The following is a 21079-nucleotide window of genomic DNA, read 5'->3' as shown; positions in this document are numbered from 1 at the left end:
TTGAATTGTGACAGAATATTTTTGCTCCCTCAGGAAATACTAACGCGACAGAACCGCGTTCTCCAGTCCACAGGAGTGAACAGAACCGCCTGCCTCCGCCGCCGCCGCACGGAACTGCTCACTATGTCAGATGACTCGCCTTATCCAATCAGAAGCCGACTCCGCCTGGCCAATAACAAATGAGGTTAGGAATGACGTCACTGGCCGGGACTGACCTGTACATAGGAAAGGGGCGGCGGGCACATGAGGCGGCTCTGTGTGGCCGCTGCGTTACCGCAGAGGAAGCGCTCTCATCTCTGGTCTGTCTATGCTGGATCTATCAGCAGGTAATGGCTCTGCGCACGCTGTGGTACCTCCCCGAGTGTCCTCACCGCCACGTGCATGCTGGAAGTTGTAGTTGCACCACACTGCAGTCAGCTGCGCATGATGCATTCAGATGGGAGCGTGTGCAAAAAGTGCGATCTATGGTGATTAATCCTGACTGATACAGGTGGTGTGACGTCATCACACTGCAGATATACATACCTGGATTGATGCTAGAAAACTGTTATTGATGAGTGTTTCACGGGGCTAGAAGAACTACATTGCTCAGCATGCCCTGCGATTTGTAGTGTTTCAAATAGGTTATAGACTGCTGACACGAGCTCATCCATACTGACTGTTTTCATTCGTTGCAGCTCTTAAAGCACCACTCCAGCATTTCTTTTCTTATTGCACCACTGGAGTGGTGCTTTAAATGTATCTCCCCTGCCTCATACACACTTGCAGCCGTCGCCTTCATCCGTTTTGTTTCCAGTGTCACTCCCTTCGGTCTCCTGCAGTTTGTGACCTGCCGGCTGCTCCAGGGTTTCATGGAGTGGCGCAGACGTCACTTTTCAGTACAAGTCTATGAGAACCTCGTTTTTGCTGTCATAGATTTGTATTGAGATCTTGTGACTTAACTTCTAACTGGCCGGAAGTGTGAAGTTCTGAGCACAAGATGGCACCGCGGCACCAAATAACAGTGAAGAAGCCGGAGAGTGAGTATATGACCGGGCGCAGAGGGCTTACATTAGAAGCGCCACTCCAGCACTGCAAAAAAACTCTGCTGGAGTGGTGCTTTAAGGGCTCCGGCAGACTATCATATTTTTGGTCCAAGTGCGATCCGACAAAACATAGGATCGCACTAGGACCAATGTTAGTCTGCACATGTCCAATTTTTTTTTTTTTTTTCGGGGGACCGAGTGTCCGGGGAAAAAAAAAATCGCAACATGCACAATCTTCATCCAGTATTCGGATCACACTCGGCCGTGCAAGTCAACGAGTCCGTGGAAAAGATCCAATGATCCCGATACATAAATATATTTTTTAACTTTTGGAAACTTTTTTTTTTTTTTTCATTTATTTTTTGGATACTTGCAATCTTTAAATCACTTGTACTATACGCTGAAATACTCTTAGTATTAAAATATATAGTACAAATAACAATCTCATATGAATTACCAAGATGGAGATGACTGGGGCGTTCAGCAGGCCCTCAGCTGTCAAAGCCCCCATTGGCGCCCTAGGATCGGAAGGAAAACAAGTAAGTGTGAAGGTTCCCTTAAATATTTGGCTGCGGCAAGGGAGCACCAAGCGCCTGTCCTTGGTTTGGACAGTCATTCTGTGCTGACAGATAATTTTTTTAAACAGCAGTGATCGGAATTAGCTCCAGTTGCAACTGTAACAGATGCCGGCTGTATGTAACAACCGGCATCTACAATGTATGGCGCGGGCTCAGCTCCTGAGCCTGCTCCTTATATCCGCACCCTCCTTAGTACATTTTATTATGTCAACGTTACACTGGTGTGTGATTTGTTGCGAAGGAGATTTAATGAGCCTTAAATGTCCGGACATCTGCCGCGAAGTTCATATTGGTGAATATTTTTTGTTTCTTTTTACAGTGGAACCCATTATGTGACTGGTGGAATCAGTATGAGATAATGAAGAGCGCGCAGGATAGAAGAATAAACCCGGACGAACAAATGCAGAGCTCAGTGTGGTCCCAGATCCAATCCCTGTTGCCTCCTAGTCTCGAGGAGTTTCCGCATCAGTTGGGCCCGGAGGTGGACGGGGCCATTGTCCTGTGTATGAAGGAAGCGGCAGCCTGTGTCTATACATGTGATCTGGGCCGATGTAGATGCCTGGGGGAAATGATTATGGACTACAGCTGGGAGAAGCTGAATGGATGTAACTGGAGGGACGTGTCCCGGGACTGGAGGATTGCGTATTCTTATGGCTGCCTGTTTAAGGTGGTCGGAGATTGTGCGGAGCTGGTATTTAATAAGGATGAGGTTCTGCGGGTGTGTGACATGTCATTGCTCCTGGGAGCTGAGATCATGGACAATGTGATCAGTAAAATAATCCAAATATTGAGTGCTCCGCTCTCCAAGCTCTCGGTGGGGCCTCCAAAGTGTACGACAGGTAATTCTTTCATGGATAACGTGGAGTCGGTGGCAAGCAACTAGCAGAAGGACATCACTTACTCAGATGGAAAAGCCTTTCTAAAGAGGTATTCCTGTTAAATGAGGGTCCCGTCTCTGGAAGCCTTTTCCATTTGAAGAACGTAAGCCCCAGAGCAGGCACTTTTACCATATGGATCAATGGGGAGTGCAAACTCTTTACATAGCGTGGTCAATAGGGAATTGAATACTGTTAAGTTGGAGCCTTTGCAACTTGAGTTCTCAGTAGCCAGTCATTTTTCTTATAGGTGGTGTGTACCGTGTCATTATGTCATAAATGCTGGTGATAGGATTAAGGACATCTTCCCAAGAGCCATTTCTTTTTTTTTTCATTTTTTTTTTTTGTCAACACAACTGTATGAGGGCTTGTGGTTTCTTTTTGTTTTTTTTGCAGGACAAATTGTAGTGTTATTTGACACAGCAAAAGGAAAAAAAATCCAAGTGCGATGAAATGGTAGAGAGAAAAAACAAACAATTGCACCGTTTTATTTTTACAACATTCATTGTGCAGTAAAATAATGATTCTCCAGGTCCGTGTGACTATGGCAATACGGGCCTTATATGTCTAAATATTTTTTTTTCCACTTATTTAAAAAAAAAAAGAGAACTCTTGACTTTAAGTTTGGATTGAGTCATTATTTTCTGACCAGTAACTTTTCTTTCTATCGATGGAGCTGTATAACTGCTTGCATTTTGCATGGCGTGCTGTAACTTTTCATGGGTGCTAATTTGGGGTACATACAGTTTTTAATTTTTGGGCAGGGGCGAGTGCAGCGACTGAAACTGTAAGGCTATGTTTACACTCTAAAGTTTTTATGCAAATTTAAAGCTGCGTTTTACAGTACCAGCCAAAGCTATGACATCTCAGATTCAGAAATCTCATGCATACAGTTGCTTTTTTTTTGGGCTGAATAGTAAAACTTTTTTTTTTGAGTTTGCTAGTTTAACTTAAACTTTAACTCTGTGATCCATCTTGCTGAAACCTTTCGTCTGTTTTTCCGGTGCTGATATTTCTTTCTTCTCCTTCAGTCCTGACCCACAGAAGACAAAAGCGTCTGAGAGATACTGAAGGAAATGAGGCAGAAATTGAACCAAACGGCCACATCCCAGAGGTAGCTTTTCTTAGAGAGCTGACATCTTTTATCTGAGATATATTGGACAACGTTAATTAAATCTGCCTTTGTTGCCCCTACCGACCAATCACATATTGGCTTTGATTTTTCTAGAGCAGTGTAAAAAAAAAAAAATGAAAGCTGAGTTCTGATTGGTTGCTATGGGCAACAAAGACTGTTCTAATAAATGAGGTCCAATGTGTGTTCTATAGAAAATGATGGTGTAATAGCCTTGTGGTTATTTCTCTGTGCAGAAAATACCTCGTACGCTCAATCCGGTCCTGTGTGCCGATACCACAATTCCTACAGTCCGCTGCCCCTCGCTGGAACACTTCAGGCAGAATTACCTGATTCCCCAGAAAGCTGTAATATTGGATGGGGTCATTGATCACTGGCCATGCATGAAGAAATGGAGGTAAGATGGTACATCAGGGTGTATGGAGCTGGCTCAGCAGCGTAGACTGCTCTGTACAAGGTGTTGGCTAACTTGCTCCGAATGCTGCTGTTAACCATTTAGATGCTCCTTTAATTTCTGAAAGTCTCGTTTAAATGGTTCCTAACTGCGTGAGTGACCTTATCGTCTCCATTCTACCTACCCGCAGTCCTGAAAGCCTTTATCGCTGCCATCTTCGGTTTCCTAGGACGCCCTGTCTATGGCGGAGCTTCATAGAAGACCAGTAATTTCTCTGTGTATTGCAATGTATATAGTACAAACAATCAAATTATTGCAGGTTTAAAGAGACTAAAAAGTGGGAATAGATAACAAATGTTTTTAAAAATATACTGTATTTCCCCAGGACGTCCCTCATGACAGCACGATGGGAGGTTGTCCTTCTCATCCTCTAGGGACAGGAAACACATGAGTTTAAACCCTCCCCCCTCTCCGCCACACCCTCAGTGTTTTTCCTGTCCCCAGCAGGACAGATGCATAGAGGAGCGCATTGGCGTGAAGATTCATTCCTGAGAGCCCAGTGGGATCAGGGGGGAATCATCTCTCCCCTTCCTGCTATCAAGCAGCTTCGGGCCGAAACCTCACTAAAGAGGTCCTTTAGCCTGTTAGAGCGGGACGTAGCTCCTGACGCCACCGCCTCCCTCTCAGGAGGGCTCTCGGCACCACGCTACACTCCTCTACAGCAGTCCAGCGCATGCGCTCCATTGGAGGGCGCACTTCCGGGTCGGCGGCTAGCGATGACGCGGATGCATTCCAGCCTGGAACGCATTTCCGGGTCCTGCGGCTCAGGACTGCGCGGCGTGCGTTCCAGTGGAACACAGGGGAAGCTCATTGCGGCATCCGACATCCAGGGAAAGGTAAGACCTTATAAAGGGTGCTTATTCTTCTGTGTGCTGTGTCCCACCTTTTTCTTCCAAACAATGGATTCTAATCCACGGGCAGAGGCACAATCAGAGTCCCTGGGCAGCGTAAGTACATGGAGCTATTCCCTAATGTCAGATCGAGTGATTTACACTGAAAACACTCCTATTCTCTTTAAAATATTCACAGGAAAGTGGCACATTGGAATCAGGCACAACAGCCCGTAAAAAAACCTAAGAGATTCCCTACATGCAATAGCCGTTTGCTGGAAGCACACAAGAAACAACTTTGTGCAGAGTGTATAGCGAAGGTCCACAAGGAGGAACAATGCACCCTTATGGCAGACAGACAATCTATGATCCGTGAGGAAGTTCAGAGTTCAATCTCCAGCCTCATACCACCTCAGTCAGTACAGGAACCGTCCCGTCACAAAAGGGCTAGATGGGAGATGGAGGAATCTTCTGATGCCGAAGATTTTTCTTATGACTCTGGTCAAGGTCTACAGACAGGAGAAATGTCCCCACAGGCCCCTTCTGAGGATCGGAAGAGATCTCTTTTCATCCGAAAATACAGATGAATTGGTTAGGGCTGTAAGGAATACTATGGGGATTGAGGATACTCAGATCCCACATACCACACAAGGCGAGATGTTTAGGGGTCTAAGAATCAAGAGTAAAAGAGTGTTCCCAATCAATGAACATTTGGAATCCATGATCTTGGAAGAGTGGGAAGATGCAGAAAAACATCTCACCATTCCAAGAGAGTTCAGGGCTCGCCTACCCTTTAGCCCAGAGGAAGTGAAAGTTTGGGATGAAGTCCCTAAAATTGACATACCTATGGCCAGGGTAGCAAAAAAGACCCCAATTCCTTTTGAGGATTCATCTTGCCTTAAAAATTCTATGGACCGGAAGGCCGATGGGCTCCTGAGAAGAAGCTGGGGAAACCTCAGTAGCAGTTAAGACCAATATAGCCGCAACCTCAGTAGCAAGATCTATGTCCCTTTTGGATTGATAAGCTGTCGTCACTAATTAAAACCAATACTTCTCGGGAGGTCATCCTAGATAATCTTCCCATATTAAAATCAGCTGCCCTGTTTATAGCAGCTGCATCTGCAGAGTCAGTCAGATTCTCAGCTAGAGATAGCATGTTATCCAATTCGGCAAGACGTGCTATATGGCTAAAATCCTGGTCAGCAGACTCCCATTCTAAGAATAAACTCTGTTCAATGTGTTTGGTCCAGTCCTAGATAAGATCTTGGAAAGAGCCTCAGATGAAAAGAAAGGGTTTCCGGAGGAAAGAAACAAAAAGTATCACTCCTTTCGTAAATCCAGAGTATCCCAGAACCAGGATTACAAGGGGAAGGGTAAAACTGGAAGGTTGAGTTATTCCAAGGGAGGTAAAGGTAGATCAACCCGATTCACTTTCAGATTCATCAAAAAGGCCCTGACGCCATACCAGTGTGTGTGGGGGGGACGGGACTCTGGTTCTTTTCCACGGGTTGGCAAACCATAACCAAAAACCCATGGATATTAAGAACAATAAAAACGGATTACAAAATAGAGTTTATACAGCCCCCGCCTCACAAATACCGGCACACCGTTCCCCAGACTCCAGCCGCTTCAGAAAGACGTCAGGAATTTATTACAGGCAGTGGTCGCCTGGCCAGTTCCACCCTTGGAAATAGGACAGGGTCACTACTCCCCTCTCCCCTTTCGGACGATCATAAACCTGAAACCCCTGAATCAGGGTATAGACTACAAAAGATTCAAGATGGAAACTACAAGAACTATCATTCCATTAATAAAACAGAACTCAGTAATGTGTACTGTAGATTTAACAGATGCATATTACCATGTACCTATTCATCCATCCTGCCATGCCTTCCTGAGGTTCGCATTAATATACCAAAGGAAGATTCATCACTTTCAGTTCCACTGCCTGCCTTTCGGCCTACCTGCTGCCCCCCATATTTTCACGAAGTTAATGATGGAAGTGGCAGCAGCCCTAAGAAAAGAAGGTGTAAATATAATACCGTATCTAGACTATCTACTTTTGCTAGCTGATTCGGTACCCCTCCTCAATCAACATCTATCCTGGACCATTCAGCTTCTAGACAACCTCGGTTGGGGTATAAATTGTCAAAAGTCCAGTCTACATCCAGAAATGCGAAAGGTGTTCTTGGGAGTTCTTCTATATTCGCAGCAATGAAGATCCTCTCTTCCTATAAACAAAATGGAAGATATCCAGAGAAGGATTTGTTTATTCCAGAAGGAAGGGGCAGTATCTGTGAGGTATGCCATGAGGATTCTAGGACTCATGACATCCTGTATACCGAGTGTTCAATGGGCTCAAGCACATTCAAGAGATCTACAACAGGTGGTCCTGAGCAGCTGGAACAGACTTCAATCAGGTCTGGAAAAACAGGTGAAAGTTTACTCGGAGCTAAAGTCTTCCCTAAACTGGTGGACATCTCGGATCAACCTACAGAGAGGAATATCCTGGACACAGTCTTCGCAATTACAAGTTACCACGGATGCCAGTCAGCTAGGTTGGGGTGGGGAAGAAGGTCGGTACATACAGGGGACATGGACCCCAAAAGAAAGCAGGCAATCCTCCAACTCCATACGAAAAAATCCGGCGCCAAAGCGATATGTTATAAAGCTTTATTCCAAAAAATTCTTAGATGTAAAAACACAGGCAAACATTTTGGAGGTGGAGGGCTTGATACAGCAAGGTCCCAGGACACTGGTTTACGCGTTTCAGGGCTAAATGTGATTAAGGTTCACATATAGCCCTGAAACGCGTAAACCAGTGTTCTGGGACCTTGCTGTATCAAGCCCTCCACCTCCAAAATGTTTGCCTGTGTTTTTACATCTAAGAATTTTTTGGAATAAAGCGTTGGAACATATCGCTTTGGTGCTGGATTTTTTTCGTATTGAATTGGACTCTTTTTGGGATTGTGGCCAGGCACAAAGGGACAGGTGAGCAGGAGGAAAAAAAACTTTCTTTTATTTATGATTGTGACTCAATCCTCTAACTACAGAGGGTTGAAGGCAGTTTGGAAAGTACTCCAGAAATTTCAACATATCCTCAAAGTGAAAATGTAAAAATTTATTCAGACAATGTAACAACGGTCTCCTTCATTTGGCACCAAGGAGGCCCAAGAGGAATGGTCCTACAGTGCCTAGCCAAACAAATATTTCGATGGGCGGAGATGACCATTCTTTCCATAACAGCAGTCCACCTCGAAGGGTCAGACAACTTAGTGGCAGACTTCCTCAGCAAGAAAACAGTCTCATCATCCGAATGGGAACTAAATCAGGACTTATTCCATCAACTCGCTCATCGCTGGGGCGTCCAGTCAATAGACCTCTTTGCTACCCGCAAGAATGCAAAAGTGGAAAAAAAATTCTCTCTAGACCCAGAGGATACTTCCAACGGGATAGACGCTTTAGCCCAGAACTGGGGCGAAGCCCTGCTATATGCTTGTATCCCCCACCCCTTTCCTCTAATTTCCAGATGTGCGGAGCTGCCCACTTCCTAAAGACTATACTTTTCCAGCAACGGACCACTATTTTTGTCAATATTATTATTGTGTATGATTAGTGATTTACTTGTTATGTTTTATATAGTTCTGCTTAATCTCATCTTTTATCTCAGGAGTCCATTGTTCCAACAGCCAATAATCTCATAATGTGTGTGTAGATTGTAGACACAGTGGAGCCGTCACCTCAGGGGGTCTTACATGCAGTCTCAGATGAAGGCTTCTAGAATATTCTTCATTGTTTTAGCGAACAGTGAATGTTTAAGAGGGAGAGTGTGATCACTTCTGACCTGGGAGGGGACTGATCCCAGTGGTAGAAAGGAGAGACATGTTTTAGAAAGGGTTGTGTGGAAGGATTGAAGGAAGAGGATGGAGACCGTGGACTTGGAAGGATAAATGGATAAACATGTTACCATTATGGATTATGTTGTTTGGATTTACACTTTCTTAAAAGGACTGCTGCTACTGGATACCTGTGCTTTCATCATTTTATCTGCCATCTAGAGGATCATGGACTGTGGCTACAGACTATACTGGCTGGAGATACGAAATCTGTGGGCCAACCAAAAGTTGGGAGACAGTGAGTATGGCCTTATACAAAGCCAGTGGAACTACTGAACCCAGATTGGGAACTTGAGGACTGAGAGAACTGTATTTTGGCCATTTAACTGGAACTGCTTTATTACCATGGCTGTGATCAATAAAATATTGTTGCATCGTTAACCTGCCTAGGTGATTACTTACAACCCACAACCTCAGATCTTTACACCAGAGTTTTAAGGAAGATTCAGAAAGAGGGAGCCACAGTGATGCTGATAGCCCCTTGGTGGCCCAAGAGAAGCAGGTTCCCACTATTCGGCCACATGGCCATGAAAGGATCGTTTTTCCTAACAGAGAGAGGCGATCTGTTGACCCATGGTCCTCTAGAATATCGGAACGTGCTGTTCTTACAGTTGACAGCACTTAGCATGGATCCTGAAAGGCAGATCCTAAGTGTCTGTCAGAGTAATTTCCACCATGCAAGCCAGTCATAAGCTTATCACCTGTACCATCTACACCAAAGTTTTGAGAAAATACTGCTCTTATGTGGGAAAAAGTCTGGAGACCGTCTCTGAACCAGATATTCCAAACATCCTCGAATTCCTTCAACAGGGTTTCGAGAGCGGTTTAAGACCCAGCACGCTTAAAGTACAGATTTCAGCTCTTAGCGCCTTTCTGGATTACCCTCTGGCAGATCAACCTTGGGTAACAAGATTTGCAAAGGCAGTCACTAGATTGAAACCTACGAGAAGGAAGCTAATACCCCCATGGGACCTTAATGTATTTTTGACATCCCTGTGTAAGAGTCCCTTCGAACCTCAGGAGGAAGCTAGTATAAAGTTATTTTCAATGAAGACTGGTATTACTCCCGTCGTGCTGTCATGAGGAATGTCCTGGGTAAATAAGGAATTAGTCCTACCGGTAATTGTATTTCCAGGAGTCTATCATGACAGCACTATCACATTTACTCCTAGAATTCCTTATACATATGGCAACCCAGAACATTTGTGTAAAGAGAATTCAATAAAGCAGAATAAAATTTATCCATCCTGGTGTGGTGATTGGGAAAAGCACTGAGGATGTGGTGGAAAGGGGGGAGTGGAGGCTTTTAACCTCTCATGTGTTTCCTGTCCCTAGAGGACGAGGACAACCTCCCGTCGTGCTGTCATGATGGACTCCTGGAAATACAATTACCGGTAGGACTAATTCCTTACTTTGCGTTTTATAAGATGCACTGGATTATAAAAGGCACCCCAAATTTTGGGGTGGAAAATAGGAAGAAAAAATTTTTTTTTAAATAAAATGGTGGTGCGCCTTATCTGTTTTTAACGATAGTTTACGTGTGGGGGTCAGTAGCAGTGGATCGGGGTCACAAGAGCCAGGGTCGCTGCTTCAGGAGGTCGGTGGCGGCAGCAGGGGGAGTGGGGCGATGCTGCGGGCCCCATCCTCTCAGAAGACGTCGGCATCAGTGAGCGGAGGTCCCCTCTACCATATATATTTCTGCGGTAGGCTTCGGGGAAAATGGCCTCCAGAGGTGGCGCATTCGCAGATTGAGATCTCTGGAGTTGAAGCACCCCCCAGGGCTATGTAATGGGAGAGGGGGACCTCTGCTCACTGGCGCCGACATCTTCTGAGAGGACAGGGCCCGCCGCATTGCCCCACTCCTCCTGCCACGGCCGACCTCCTGAATCCGTGACCCTGGCTCCTGCTGTGACACCGGTGCCGCCCTCCAGGTAACATACCTTCGGATTATAAGACTCACCCCCATGTCCTCCCAAATTTGGGGGGGGGGGGGGAAGTGTTTCCTATAATCCGAAAAATACAGTACATATTCGTTATCGCCGAGAGTGATTGTGAAAATATAAAATTAATCAGCCTATAAAGTAAACCAAAAAAATTTAAAATTAATCTGAATGCCAGAATTTTTCTTTTTTTTGGTCATCATGTCTCCCTCTCCAAAAAATGAAATAAAAAGCAATGAAAATGTTCTAAATGATAATAGTCAATAAACACCACGCAAAGGAAATAAAAAAATGAAAACCGTATGGGTCTCAGAAAATGGTGACGCAAAGCTAATTTTTATTTGCAAAATTCTTAATTTTTCTTTAAAATTGCGATCTTAAAACTATGTACATTTGGGATCCTTGTAACCAAACTGATCAGAAGAATCCTGTTGCCAGGTCACTTACTGCACAAGGAGCAACATTAAAACTCTGAAAGCAATGAAATTGCTAGTTTTGTGCATAATTCACAATTCAGATTTTTTTTTTCTTCAGTACATAATATGGTAAATTGGATGGTGACATTCAAAGCTGCAACTTGTCCCCCAAAAAAACAAATACTAAAAATGACCTGGACCCTGAGGGGTTTGGTAATGGGTTTAAGACATTGATGCCTGAATATACTTTTTCATGTGAACAGTGAGTCCTGCTTTCCCTGCCCACATTGCTTGACTGTGTATACGTAGGGCTGTCAATCACTCTGTGTGGGCGGGGATAGCAGGACTCATAGGCTTTTTTTTAGGAGTCCTGGCAGCATTTGCATAAAAATACTGAATAAAATCACAGTAAATATAATCCTAGACTGCATCAGTAGAAGTCTGGCTCACTTTTATTGTGTTTTATACCCACACAGTGTAGAGTACATCCGGAAGGTGGCTGGTTGTCGGACTGTACCCGTGGAGCTGGGCTCCAGATACACTGACGCAGAATGGTCTCAGAGTCTGATGACTGTCAATGAATTCATCGATAACTATATTCTGGATCAGGTAGGTAACAGAGCGTATAGGTGTGATCCAAGAGATCATACACTGACGGGCTATTGACCCTGATCCATCTAACACCCTGTGCACCAGAAGAAGTTCTGGTTAAAGCAGGAGGTGCCTTGACTTTTCTAGGGCTTGGCTATTGATGGTCTATCCTGAGGACAGGACAGTCATTATCAAATTACCGGTCCTGAAAGTCATTTTTATATATTTTAGTCTTAACCTTTCGTTAATAAAACTGCATTAAGTTTTAAGTCTGCAATCCTTATTGCTTCATTAATTCTCACTAGAAAAGGAGAAGACAGAATGGCAGAATTGCGGGTTTGTTTTTCTTTCACCTCATTTTGTTTTTTGTTTTTTTTTTTTCTTGTTTTTCAGTACCTTTATTCTATAGTGAACAAAACGATATTTCTTCCTGCAAAACAACCTGCATTCCTATGGCTTTGACAGGGAAAAAAAAAATTTGGAACAAGGGGAGGAAAAAATAACAAATGGGCAAAAATCACCCGGTCATGAAGGGGTTAGGCTACGTTCCCACTATGAGTTTTTGGTGAGTTTTTGAAAAAATGCAAGTATGATATTTTACTTAATGGGGGGAAGAAACTCTGCATAAAATCTGCAACATCAAAAAGTCACCAAAAAGCTCATTGTGGGAACTTGGCCTTAAGTTTTATTTCCACTGCAAACCCCGGAGCAGATACAATAATGGATGTGTGACCGGTCTGTTCTGTAATTGTTCTCTCTGATTCATTGCTGTCTGCTCGCAGGAGCCGGCCCGCAGGGGATACCTCGCTCAGCATCAACTGTTTGAACAGGTAATTGGATTTAATTGTATTTAATATCCTAATATGGGAGATGTCCAAGTCCCCGCAGACAGGACCACATGACGGCAGGGACAGGGGAGCAATCGCTGTTTCATAGTTAAATGGGTTGTTAAGGATTAGAAAAACATGTTTGTCTTCTGCCAAACCCAGCACCACTCCGTCTACAGCCCAGCTCCATCATTAATGCAGAGCTGCAATACCACACACAACCTGTAGGACAGGGGTGGCGCTTTTTGTAAAAAAAAAAAAGACAACCATGTTTTTCTAATACTGGACAACCCTTTTATCCACTTGCATAACGTTCCCTAGAAAGTTGGTAAGTAGAAGAAGGCAGATTTTGGGTTAAAGGCAACTGAAGTCTCTTAATTTTGTGATTTTAAAATTTTAAGGGGGTTGTCTGACGAGAAGAAAACTATTTACTGTTTAACAAAATGAACTTGTATAGTTTCTCAAGTCCTATATTAGACCCCCTTCTGGTGTCGGGCTTTACACCACCACATTCATTCTGTTCAGGCAGAGAGCATCCTGCCCCTCTGTCAGTGACCTGTATGAAGGGGGCTGGTTGTGGTCCTCCTTTTATTAGCTGCAACGGCCTCTTCCCTTGTCTGCATCAGCCCTGATAGAGAGGGCAGGTTTGGCTTAGCTATTGAACTGAGCCAGACAGCCAGCCCCCTCTATACATGTCACTGACAAAGGGACTGAGGAAGCTCTGCCTATGGCGAAACAAACGCATAAGTGCAGAGCCGGGATCGGGAGCAATATCTTCCGTCAGATAAGCCCCTTACTGAAATTGTCCAAAGACTTAATGGGAAATGTTCATAAAGAATTGTACCTGATTCAAATTTGAGCTCTTGTCAGTACCAGATGTGCTGAGGGATCACCCTAGTGGGTCGCCAGAAAGTAGGACCCAACTAAAGTAGGGTTCTACACACCAGATATTAGCCACAAAACTCCAAATAATGTGGGTATGGCTTGGCTAAATTTACTTAAGTGATTTAAAGGAAAAGTGATGAGCAGGCTCGAGATCGAGTTGAAGGCCATTAACCCCTTTATGTTGGCCAACATACCAACATAAAGGGGTTATCTGCAGTTTCTCACTTCCAATGGGCAACTTGCCAGGTTCCACGCAGGCATCCTATTCTAATCAATAGGTCAGGTGCACGAGACCTGTTGGTGAGACAGCACAACACCAGCAGTGCCCCCCGATGCAGGCGTAAAAGACTCCAGATCATGGGTGAAGAGAACCCTATTGTTTTTCCCAGAGAATTTCTATAAAGGTTTTTTGTTTTTTTTTGTTGTTTCGAGGCGGAAATATGGTTTCTTACTACTTTGCACAACCCCTTTAATACCATTAAGGCCATGTTCAATATTTGTAAGCCAAAATGCAGAAGTGGTGATGTGTTTCTATTTTACTTTTCCTCTGATTGTTCCACTCCTGATTTTGGCTTACAAATACTGATCTAATAATACTGAACGTGTGAATGTGGCCTAAGAGTTTTTCCCATCTTCATTAATAGCTATTGTCAGATAGGGCTGGTGTTTTGCTATCAATTTACTGATTGTTAAAGTTTTCAGCTGTTCTTAAGATGGTCACAATTATTATTTTTTTTTTTTTTCTCATTTACAGCTGGTTACCTTGGTGACCGTCCACCACTGCTAGCAGAACTTTAGCAGTGCTTACAAGCTCATTCTATTGAGCATGTAAGCACTGATTTATATCTAGCCGGGATCACGGGAGCGGGCTGTTACCTCCTGGCCAGCTTCAACACAGTCTGTCTCCTAAGCAACAAACTATAAAGAAAAATATGAATATCTCAAGAACGACTGTAAATTTTAATAAATGGTAAATTGCAAATGTGCTTCTAAGCACGATCTATGAAGATGCGAATAACATCTTAATGGGAAAACACAAACCATAAGAGTGTATTTTTAAAAGATTAAAATGCAGCATAGATATATGAGAGAAGATCAGTCCCATGATATTGGATCACATCACCAGTGATCTCCAGATTGACCAGATCTCTATGGAGAGATGAAATGCAGATTGCAGACGGAGAGTTGTGAGATAACGTTATGTCTTCTTCTTGTGTCTTGCGGCAAACAGATACGTGAACTTAAGGAGGATATTAGTATTCCGGATTATTGCTGCCTCGGGGAAGGAGATGAAGATGAGATCACCATTAACGCTTGGTTTGGGCCGGCAGGGACCGTGTCTCCTCTTCATCAGGACCCTCAGCAGAACTTCCTGGCACAGGTGGCTTCCAAACTTTTTCCATACTTTTTTGATGACTTTCCAATTTCCTGGAGACCTTTCTATGTTATATAAAATCCAGCCTTGCCTTCATACTGCTTCCATAGCCCCTTGTTAGCAGGTCTCTTGGTGGAGAAGCCTCTGGCATTCTCTGTACTTTTCTCCTGGGAAGAGATCTAGTACAACCCCTGGCAAAAATTATGGAATCACCGGGCTCAGAGGATGTTCATTCAGTTGTTTAATGTTGTTGAAAAAAAGCAGATCACAGACATGGCACAAAACTAAAGTCATTTCAAATGGCAACTTTAGGGCTTTAAGAAACACTTAAAGAAATCAAGATAAAAAATGTGGTACTCGGTAAGGGTAATTTTTTTTCAGACCAAGCAGAGGGAAAAAATGATGGAATCGCTCAATTCTGAGGAAAAAATTATGGAATCATGAAAAACAAACACACAAAAGAACACTCCAATACATCGCTAGTATTTTGTTGCACCACCTCTGGCTTTAATAACAGCTTGCAGTCTCTGAGGCATGGACTTAATGAGTGATAAACAGTACTCTTCATCAATCTGGCTACAACTTTCTCTGATTGCTGTTGCCAGATCAGCTTTGCAGGTTGGAGCCTTGTCATGGACCATTGTCTTCAACTTCCACCAAAGATTTTCAATTGGATTGAGATCCGGACTATTTGCAGGCCATGACATTGACCTTATGAGTCTTCTTTCAAGGAATGTTTTCACAGTTTTTGCTCTATGGCAGGATGCATGATCATCTTGAAAAATGATGTCATCATCCCCAAACATCCTTTCAATTGATGGGATAAGAAAACTGTCCAAAATATCAATGTAAACTTGGGCATTTATTGAAGATGTAATGACAGCCATCTCCCCAGTGCCTTTACCTGACATGCAGCCTCATATAATCAATGACTGTGGAAATTTCCATGTTCTCTTCATGCAGTCATCTTTATAAATCTCATTGGAACGGCACCAAACAAAAGTTCCAGCATCATCACCTTGCCCAATGCAGATTCTCGATTCATCACTGAATGACTTTTATACACAGTCCACGATTGCTTTTCCTTAGCCCATTGTAACCTTGTTTTTTCTGTTTAGGTGTTAATGATGGCTTATGTTTAGCTTTTCTGTATGTAAATCCCATTTCCTTTAGGCGGTTTCTTACAGTTCGATCACAGACATTGACTCCAGTTTCCTCCCATTCGTTCCTCATTTGTTTTGTGCATTTCCTGTTTTGGAGACATATTGCTTTAAGTTTCTGGTCTTGACGCTTTGTCTTCCTTGGTCTACCAGTATGTTTGCCTTTAACAACCTTCCCATGTTGTTTGTATTTGGTCCAGATTTTAGACACAGCTGACTGTGAACAACCAACATCTTTTGCAACATTGCGTGATGATTTACCTTCTTTTAAGAGTTTGATAATCCTCTCCTTTGTTTCAATTGACATCTCTCGTGTTGGAGCCATGATTCATGTCAGTCCACTTGTTGCAACAGCTCTCCAAGGTGTGATCACTCCTTTTTAGATGCAGACTAACCAGCAGATCTAATTTGATGCAGGTGTTAGTTTTGGAAATGAAAATTTACAGGGTGATTCCATAATTTTTTTTTTCCCTCTGCTTGGTCTGAAAAAAAAATTACCCTTACTGAGTACCACATTTTTAATCTTGATTTCTTTTAGTGTTTCTTAAAGCCATAAAGTTGCCATTTGAAATTACTTTAGTTTTGTGCCATATCTGTGATCTGCTTTTTTTTCCAGCAACATTAAACAACTGAATGAACATCCTCTGAGCCCGGTGATTCCATAATTTTTGCCAGGAGTTGTAGATTCGTGGCCACCTCTCCTGTCACTGCAGGTTGGGCATCAGTGATAATGAGGGATCAGAGGATGAAGTCCCAGAGGTGGGACTTGTTTTATCAGACATTTATGACCAATAACGTGTGTTATGAGACAACCCCTTTAATGCAAGTTGTGTTTACACCACTCCTGTGCACTACCTAATGAGATGCTGTGTTTCTAGTCCAAATATGGCCACATGCAGTGCAAATAGGAGCCTGATTGTCACGTGAGCCAAAAATGTCAGTTTGTGTGTGGTCATCTTACAGGGGTCGTCTACTAATGGACAACCCCTTTAAGGGCAATTAAAAAAAACATACCGTATTTGCCGACTTTTTTGCCCTGAAAAACAGGCCTCCAAGTGGGGGGAGTCGACTTATATGCCAGGGCCCTGAGCAGGCGGGGGGGGGGCCCACTGGCGGTCGGGCACCCCGCCGGGCTATAGGCGGAGGAGAGCGGTGTCAGTGCCCGCTCCCTCCCAATTGCTCAGGGCCCCGGCAGCCGGATACTTACCTCTCCCCGTGCCTCTGCAGATCCGCTGTCTTCCTGCTGTGCGCTCCCTGTGACGTCTCAGGTCAGAGGGTGCGGTGACGTCTTTCCACCGCGCCCTCCCCTGAGCTGTCACAGGCAGCGCAGAGCGGGAAGACGCTAGAGTCCGGAGCTGAGCAGCGACAGCAGGTGAGGAGGAGTGAGGTGAGTATTGTGTGTGTTTTTTTTTATTTTTATAATGTATGGAGGCATGGGGCATTATATGGTGGGGTTGACATCCTGCATGGAGCATAATATGGGGGGGTGACATCCTGCATGGGGCATTATATGGAAGGGGGTGAATATATAACAAACTCTATATTTTGAGTGGAAATGTTGAGTGGAAATGTTGGGGGGGTCGTCTTATACGCCGGCAAATACGGTACTTTCCTTCCAAACTGACGTCGCTCCTCTGCTCCTGGCGTTCTTGTGCCATTATTTATGCAGCTGACGGGCTGCAGTCTTCACTATTCAACCTGACAGAAATGATAAAGCTGCAGCCCATCAGTGGCTACTGATGGGCTGCAGCACTCATGTGGCATAAATAATGTTATGAGCTTGCTGTAGGCTACAAATTTTTTCGCTAGGCACATTTAAAGGGGTTGTCTAATGGTGGACAACCCCTTTAAATGTGTTATGGGGTTTAACCCTTGATGACTATCGTATTTTTTTTTTTTCAATGAATTTCTTTGAGAAAATGACTTCTGATATAGCGTCAATTAAGGTCGTATTACTCGCATCGCAATCCTCGGACTGGTCGTCGTCACTCCTGACCTGCATAGAAATACATGCTGTCACTCAGGTCAGGAGAGCCGACGACCAGTCTGAGGATTGATGCGAACCTTGCACAAGTAATGCAGCTGTCTGCTCCCTTAGGCGCTAAGCAGAGATAATAAAAAGCTGATCTACAGTCATTGAACCCCACTATATGCTGCAATCAGAAGAGGCGGCATCTATTGTGTATGACCAAGAGTGTGTCAGCCCATCAGCTCTCGAATCACAATGGAATAATGCTTTCCTATGGTAGCCGGAGGCCTAACGATGTCCCCCAGCTCTGCCATAAGCATCTGTGTATTAGGCCATGCATAAAGTTCCCTATGAAGAAAAAAAAAATATGGTTTAAGTTTTAATAGTTTTATTTAAAAAAATATATAAGTAGACTCCATCCGCACCCCTTACAAAAAAAAAAAATATATATTTTTTTTAATAAATGTTCAATTAGGAGGACGCCACCATGTTCTTATAATCATATATATATTTTTTCTGTGCTGTAGATTGTAGGAAGGAAGTATCTCCGCTTATACCCGGTGAGTGAGACGGAGTGTCTATACCCCTTTGATAGCTCCCTTCTCCATAACACCAGCCAGGTAGGTGACCCTCTCCTTCTCCTCCTCCCCATTGACTTTAGTTATATATCACAGCTCTGATCACGGCCTTTTCTCCCTCTCAGGTGGACATTGACAACCCGGACACAGACAAGTTCCCTGACTTTGCCCAAGCAGCTTATCAGGAATGTATCCTGTGCCCGGGGCAGATCCTGTTCATCCCAGTGCAATGGTGGCATTATGTGAAGGCTCTGGATATCAGTTTTTCTGTCAGCTTTTGGTGGTCTTGACCATGAACTTTCCAATCTGTGCATTTAATTTAATAACTGACCCCCACACCTTTATCTTCTTGAGGTCACATATTCTGTTCCTGTGTATCGTAAATGCAGATATTCAGGCTGATAAGATCACAGTGAGTTTGCCTAAGCGGAATAAAAGCAGGACAGTAAAACTTGGGTACAATGCTCCTGCCTGAATGAGGCCTAGGGGTAGGTTAATACATCACACACTTAACTATGGCAAATCTGATAGGTATTGTAAAAGAGGATCTGCATCAGAAATTTTAGATTTAGCCTGTTAACTACTTGTGACATACAAATAGGTGTGGGTTTTGGGAGAAAGTCACTGGCAAAGTACTAGAGGGGAGATGTGTAGCACTGAGGTTGTTAGCTTTGGTAATATAAACCTTGGAAAAAATGATACAGCACACAAATTACCGAGAGGGGTTAATCAGCCATGTTTAGTGCTAGGCTGATTGCACAGCTCTAGGGAGGGAGGAGTTCAGAGGATAAATACCCAGCTTTCTAGAGCAGTTTGTGTGGGTGGGTCTGGAGGTGAAGCTCTGGAGCTGTATTGTCATGTGAAGGAAAGCTAAACCTTGGGTTGTTTTGTTCTTGACGCACAAGGACTATGCCATACGTTTATGTTTTGTTTTGCCGGGAAGGCCGTATTTGTTTTTGCTAACCTTGCCGTGGTTTATGCAGTACTCTTAGTAAACGAGCAGGAAGATTTAAAGAGACAGTGTTCCTGTGTCTACCTCTATGGGCAGCAGAGTGAGTCGGTCTTACCACAGTGTATAGAGTTGTTAAATATTAATTATGGATATTCATTTTATTCTTAATTCTGAGTTCTGTACTATACATAAGATTGCATCAGCCATCGTTTCTAGATGACATGCGCTATTTGTGTGTGTATTTTTAGTTCACTACCATACGTAGAATAACAGGTGCAATAAAAACTCATGTTAGAGACAGGGAGGTTTTGTCATTCCACAGGACACAGGACGAGGGTCTGTGTGTAAACCAGCTGCTGATGTAGGCCCAAGGAGACACGTTCTTTACCCGGACACATGGTGTCATCCTGACACATGTGCTGGACACAGACAGACGCAATCTACCATCCAGGATCCCAGGAAAAGATTGGCGAATCTCAACTATTAAGCTAATTATGGACAAATGGACAATTACTTTTAACTATTTAACTATTGTATGTACCTTCTGCAATTATTCTTTTTAATGGACAATCCAAGAATAAATCGATACATTTTTTTTATAAGAATATCATGGTATAGAAGTCCTTGATAGAAAATTATACAGCAAGAAGTATTTTTTTTTTTACAAGAGGGGGCTCAGGAGCCGAGCTTGCTGCATGCATGTTGGGTGCGTGCAGCAATGGGAGCCAGCTCATATCGCTGCTTTTTAACCATTTAAATGTTGCTGTGACAATGGCACATAAATTATTATCCATGTGCTGCGTACCCATTGCTCCCACCCAAACACTGTGTTGGCGGCTACCTGCAGGGTAAACAATAATAAAAGTTCTACGAATTTCTGCTCACAACGCAAAAAAATTTGTTAACGCTACAATTTTACTGACCTGAAAAATCATGTTGCAGAGTCATTTTGACCACACAATGAGCACTGTAAAAGCACAACCCAGGAAATAATGGTGACATTTCTTTTTTTTTTGTTTCACCGAAGACCGCACCTGCAAGAGAGGATAGACCTCTAACGACAGGAAACTTGTGAGATAGAAAGGCGCCACCTTTTTTTTTTTTTTTATATCTCATTAATGGTTTCCTGTCCTTGGAAAGGGATCCTACACCCTGGTACGCTAGGGAGAAGATTGGAAGTTTATTTAATATTGTTTTGAAGCAGTAGTTCTGCTTCTGTCCCCATACTGCAGCTCCTCATGTTCTGGTCCACTTATCCTGGCCAGACAGAGGGTGGCTCGCTGTCCCAGGCAGGTGTTTGGTGAGATGACGTTCTTCCTAGTTTAGATGTCTCTGTAGAGAGGCTCCTGGGCTAGGTGCTTCAGCATCAGCCCACGGGGAACCTCATGTCAAACGACGCATGTAAGGAGAGGGACACCACGTTGGCGTGCATGCGTGGGAGGACACCTTGACATCACCAATGCCAACAACTATTGGATCCTGGATTACACTTCCAGGTTTGAAGTAGAAGACTGTCTACAGAGGTTTTCTGGAGGTGAAATGCTTACACCATCATAGAGAGGTTCCTTCATTCAGCAGCTCTCTTGTGCCTGCCGG

At 43.7% G+C, this 21079-nt stretch overlaps 1 protein-coding gene across 1 annotated transcript; it reads left to right on the top strand.

The window, feature by feature from the left end:
- Positions 1-179: 179 nt before the first annotated feature.
- Positions 180-20088, top strand: KDM8 (lysine demethylase 8). The gene is made up of 9 exons (XM_073648152.1): positions 180-326; positions 1923-2442; positions 3510-3592; positions 3847-4007; positions 11623-11755; positions 12520-12567; positions 14681-14830; positions 18481-18573; positions 18657-20088. The coding sequence occupies exons 1-9, from the start codon at positions 180-182 to the stop codon at positions 18819-18821; spliced, it is 1500 nt and encodes a 499-aa protein (XP_073504253.1). The 3' UTR covers positions 18822-20088.
- The last annotated feature ends 991 nt before the right edge of the window (positions 20089-21079 follow it).

The sequence above is a fragment of the Phyllobates terribilis genome, unplaced genomic scaffold, assembly GCF_046119375.1.
Source record: "Phyllobates terribilis strain yellow unplaced genomic scaffold, ASM4611937v1 Scaffold_9__5_contigs__length_417890890, whole genome shotgun sequence".
Lineage (NCBI taxonomy): Eukaryota > Metazoa > Chordata > Amphibia > Anura > Dendrobatidae > Phyllobates > Phyllobates terribilis.
Note: the sequence above shows the minus strand (reverse complement) of the source record. Positions and strands in the feature narration are given on the sequence as shown.